This window comes from Octodon degus, unplaced genomic scaffold (genome assembly GCF_000260255.1).
Source record: "Octodon degus isolate 3935 unplaced genomic scaffold, OctDeg1.0 scaffold00092, whole genome shotgun sequence".
NCBI classification, from domain to species: domain Eukaryota; kingdom Metazoa; phylum Chordata; class Mammalia; order Rodentia; family Octodontidae; genus Octodon; species Octodon degus.
Genome location: NW_004524668.1, coordinates 8,911,203 through 8,916,583, shown reverse-complemented (window position 1 = coordinate 8,916,583; position 5,381 = coordinate 8,911,203). Strand labels below are relative to the sequence as shown.

Genomic DNA, 5,381 nt, shown 5'->3' with positions numbered 1-5,381 from the left:
ATGTAGTTCAGACTGGCCTTGAAGTCACTATAGTCCAGGCTGGTCTCAAACTTGCAGTGATCCTCCTGCCTCAGCCTCTCAGGTGCTGGAGTACAGGGGTGCACCCCTGTGTTTGGCTTATTATTGTCTAAAAATATTTTAACTCATTTTGGAAAATTGTTAGTAAGAAATAATAATGTTGACTTTTTTTCCCCCTAGATATGGCCGTGTGGAAAGTGTTAAAATTCTCCCCAAGAGGGGATCTGAAGGAGGAGTGGCTGCCTTTGTGGATTTTGTGGACATCAAAAGTGCACAGAAAGCTCACAACTCCGTTAACAAAATGGGAGACAGAGACCTACGCACGGATTATAATGAACCAGGCACCATTCCGAGTGCTGCTCGGGGATTGGATGATACAGTTTCCATAGCATCTCGTAGTAGAGAGGTTTCTGGGTTCAGAGGAGGTGGTGGTGGGCCTGCTTATGGCCCCCCACCATCACTTCATGCACGAGAAGGACGTTATGAGCGGAGACTTGATGGGTAAGTTCCAAGGTTTCTGTAGGCAGGTATTTTGTATTTGATGTGGTGAGAAACAGAAACTCATATTTAGGGGCCCCAGATGGATTTAAAGTTTTGGGCATTCTCAATGTTTCCTATTTTGGGTTGGAAACGGAAGTGATTTCTGTCCCAGTGGCTGGTGTCTTACGGAATCAAAGAGGATATTTCCTGCAGTGGATTGGATATCAGCTCCTGAGATATAATATGGCGGAAGATTTCCTATGGAAGTAGCATTTTTGGAGTTACCTGTCTTCTAGAATTAATTATTTCTCCTTTTGGATAATATTAAAAGCCTTCTTTGGATATATCCCTTCTCAGTGGAGCTATTTGGCTGCAAGTTTTGTGGTCATGCTGTTTGGAATATTTCTGGAATATTAAGAGTCTACAGATTGTTTTAGAAGTTATCTGCTTCTCGGTTTTCACTGCGTAAAGTGTACAAACGAATTGGATTGTCATGAAAAATGTAGCAGATCATAGTGATTCAGCCATTTGGATTCTACAAACAATGCTTTAACATGGAAATATATGCTTGGATGAAGAGCGAAGGCAATGCTTGAGTTTTCCAGTTTGGATCTACACAGTTTCAATGTTGGAATTATACTCCTTGATGGAATGGGGGAAAATTGAAATGATGGAACATTCCTAAATTCTGGAATATAGCCATTCTTTTCTAATTGCTGGAATGTATGGGATGTCATACTTTCAAGACTCCATTAGCCCAGAGGAAGAGGATTACTATTTCATATCTTAAGCAAGTTGTGGCCTAATTAAAGGTACTTTAGCTTTGAACTCATGGTGATAATTGATTATGGATACAGCATTCAAAATTGACTGGGCTGGATGGCTACAAAAATGAACAATTGGCAAACAGCCATGTCGTCCTCATTTATTGGAATTGTAGAGATCTTTCCTCTTCTGCCAGATATCTAATTCATACTTAGGGCTGGAGATATTTATGAATGTGGATCAATTTATAATTATCTGCTATCTCAAGAAAGAAGTCTGGGGGTTTGAGAGTTACAGTTTGTCTGGGACTACTTGCTTCCAGTGGAATTATTTTGTTTGGTCACTATGATTTTTTTTTTTTTTTCTTTGTGGTTCATCTAAATATCATTTGACACCCTTGCCCATTAAGAAGGTGGATTACCCCCGTACGAGGGGCCAAAATTGGGGAAGTTATGTTCTCAATTCTCTCCCTAGATTTAATTGGGATTATAGGTCGTGTTTCCAGAGTTGGAAAAGGTTGGTATGTCCTGACCTGTGTATATTAGCCCCTCTCCTAACCCAAGTCAAACTCTTCCCCCCACTAACTATAGAAGTATTTAGTACTGATAGATGAATCAAAGAATAGCTATTAGATTTCAGTTCTGCTAGCTCTTATGCTTGCCTTCTGTATCTTCCTAATGGATAAAAATTTTGCATATTTATAAAGTATCAATATAGTCTTCTAGAACTTTTTGCCTATTGCTGTTATATCAGTAATAATAGCTCTCATTGATTAACATTTTATAGAATGCTAAATGAACTACTTACAAATTTTTTAATTCTCAGATTTCAGAATTGTAGCGAATAAAAAAGTCATTTAATAAATTTAATGAACATCTTTTTCTTTTTTTTTTTTGTGGTACTGGGGATTGAACTCAGAACCTTGGGCTTGTCAGGCAGGCGCTTAGGCCCTTGAGCTACCTCCCCAGCCCTTAATAAATTTAAGAAGGAAAGATATTAATTGAATTTTTTGCTAGGCCAGTTGCTTTTTATACTAGCAACAGTAGCAGCAACAAAGTAGCTTAAAATGAGATTGCTACTGAATAAATTGGTGGGTGAAAACATTAGTGGAGACATGTGGAATGTAGACATGTATTAGGAAAATAATTGCCACAGAATTTTGCCAGATATCCTTCACTGGAGGGATTCTAATTTATTTTTCATGATTCTTTAATCCCTTTTGATAGAAGATAGTTCTACAGATGAGATTGAAGAGAAACTCAAGTGAATTGGTCTTATTAGGAACTCAGCTGAGTTTCAGTTCCCTACAGAAGTAGAGAACTTAGAATATAAGGATAGAATTTCTAATTTTAACACATACTTACATGGTATAATTGTCCGTATGGTGCTTTTTTGTACTTCTGAGTAGACAAATACTCAGGCCCTACTAGTTTCTTAAGGGGTTTGGGGATGTGGCTTAGTGGTAGTGCACTTGCCTAACCTGTGCAAGGTCTTGGCTTCTGTTCCTAGGCCTGCAAGAACAACAAACCAAACAACAATGTAAAGTTAAGCCATTACTAGTAATGACTTTTGAATATATTATAGTTCCTGACATTGCCTTGTTTTGCTATGGGCAATTTCAATATATCTAAAAATAAGAACATATTTTCTCTAATCAATAAGTATATATATTAACAAATTGACTCATGGAATAAGACATTTTAAAAACTGTGAAATTTGGTATTACATAGGATTGCATGTGATGACCCTGTATTTTGATATCTCAAGTGTTTTAAGATTTCATTTTTGTTATTAAATATAATTGTTTGGAGAGTTTATATAGTTTGGCAATTTTTATAATTATGTAAGCTGCCAAAAATTAACCAGTGTGCTGGGTGTGGTGGTGCATGCCTGTAATCCCAGCTGCTTGGGAGGCCAAGGCAGGAGGATCACAAGTTCAGGGCCAGCCTGTGTAATCTCTTGAGATCCTGTATCAAGGTAAAAAAAAAAAAAGCGCTGGGCATTTAGTGCTAGAACACTTGTTTAGCATGTACGAGACCCTGGATTGATCCTCACCACTGCCAAAAATTTGTTAATTAGAAAAAGTGCAAGTTATAATTTTTTTTTTCAGAATATTTTTGAAATTCCTTCCTATAATAGAACATGGACTGCAACAGGGCTTTCATGTGTGTCTAAATGTAGTGTTAAAAATGGCCTCAAATTCTCAAGTAAATAAAAGTTCAGTATATATTTTAATTAAATGAAAGTGTGAAAGACTTTCATATTAAAATGACAATTTCTTTCAATATACTTACAATGAAAAGATGGTATTGTTATTTCTGTATATGAGCGAGAAATCCATAATAAAATGAGCAGCCTATCAGCAGAACACTAGTCATGAAAGCCCAATTAAAGCAATGATTGCTCAGCCGTGAAAATAATTTTTGGAGTAAAATAAAATGTTAAGCTTTTTGCTGTTTACTTATTGAGTAGGCTAATGTTGTTTAGAAAATGACCAGTGCAAAACCAGATAATTCTGAGGTGAATGTTTGCATGACTTTCTTAGTTTTGCTTGCTCCTTTCTGATTAAATATTTTTCCCCCCTCCTAAATGCAGGGCTTCAGATAACAGGGAGCGTGCTTATGAACATAGTGCCTATGGACACCATGAACGGGGGACGGGAGCATTTGATCGGACAAGACATTACGATCAGGATTACTATAGAGATCCTCGAGAGCGGACATTACCACATGGGCTCTATTATACTTCTCCTCGGAGTCGAAGTCCAAACCGTTTTGATGCTCATGATCCCCGATACGAACCTAGGGCTCGGGAGCAGTTTACACTGCCCAGTGTGGTACACAGGGATATCTACAGGGATGATATTACCCGGGAGGTACGAGGCAGAAGGCCAGAGCGGAATTACCAGCACAGCAGGAGTCGCTCACCACACTCATCCCAGTCTAGAAATCAGTCTCCTCAGAGACTGGCTAGCCAAGCGACTAGACCCACCAGGTCCCCTAGCGGCAGCGGCTCTAGGAGTAGATCCTCCAGTAGTGATTCAATCAGCAGCAGCAGTAGTACCAGCAGTGACAGGTAGGTTAATAGCCTTTTGTTATAACAGATGAGCTGTTAAATTCTCAATGATCAATGGTAATGGTTTGAGCATAATGGATTTTTTTTGAATAATCTTGGATTGTATATGTAATACATAAAGAAACTTTAACATGTGGGCATTGAATTAGCACGAAGGTAACCAGTTATGCAAATGCTGTTTCATCCTCTAGAAAGAAAATCAATATTAAAATTTAAGTTGCCAGCTGGGTGTGGTGGTGCATGCCTATAATCCCAGCATTTGGGAAGCTGAGGCAGGAGAATTGCCATGAGTTTGAGGCCAGCCTGGGCTGCATAGATAGTTCAAGGCCAGCCTGAACTGCATAGTGAGACACTGTCTCAAAAAAAAAAAAAAGCCAAAAAGGAAGATAAATGGTAACTTAAGCTATATGAGATAAATCTTATGACACTGAAAATGTGCTATATCTGTAAAGTTTTTAAATTTTAAGGTATATAGTGCCAATGTTTTTTTGTTACTTTGCTTGAATGTTTGTAAAAGTTGCTTGGTTAAAATTTTATTGGTGATTTATTGACATATCTTATTAATGTCTAAAATCAGTTTATAAACATTAACTAACTTTACCATCAAGGTGGATGGTGAGACAAATTTAAAACTCAAGTAGAAAGCAGCTTTCTTTAATTGCTTTGTGACTTTGTTGTTCTCTACGGCTAAAATAACTCATTAGTTGGGAGATTTTTTTTTAACATAAGCGAATTTATTCCGAAGGTGAAAAATAATAAACTAAAGGTAATTATAACAAGGAGTCATAGAAGTTACATATCAGTTTTTTTTCTTTGTCTTTTTGGGACAGGGTCTCACTCTGCACTTCAGGCTGGCCTTGAGCTCACTTTGTAGCCCAGGCTGGTCTCAAAGTCTCAGTGATCCTCTTGCCTCAGCCTCCTGAGTGCTGGGATTGCAGGCATATGCCATCATTTCTGGTTACATGAGCATTTTGAAATAGTAGATGTAGGTAGCAGTATAGATCACTTTTAGTAATTTTATTATTTTTTTTTTAAATATTTAT

The 5,381-nt window shown here is 37.6% G+C and overlaps 1 protein-coding gene across 1 annotated transcript in view; it reads left to right on the top strand.

Annotated features, from left to right (window-relative positions):
* The window catches only part of Spen (spen family transcriptional repressor), a 108,122-nt gene that overhangs the window by 35,237 nt on the left and 67,504 nt on the right, over nt 1-5,381 (top strand). Inside the window, exons 2-3 of the mRNA XM_004637769.2 lie at nt 199-519; nt 3,859-4,338. Coding sequence (XP_004637826.1) covers nt 199-519; nt 3,859-4,338 — 801 coding nt within the window. The remainder of the gene's footprint in view (nt 1-198; nt 520-3,858; nt 4,339-5,381) is intronic.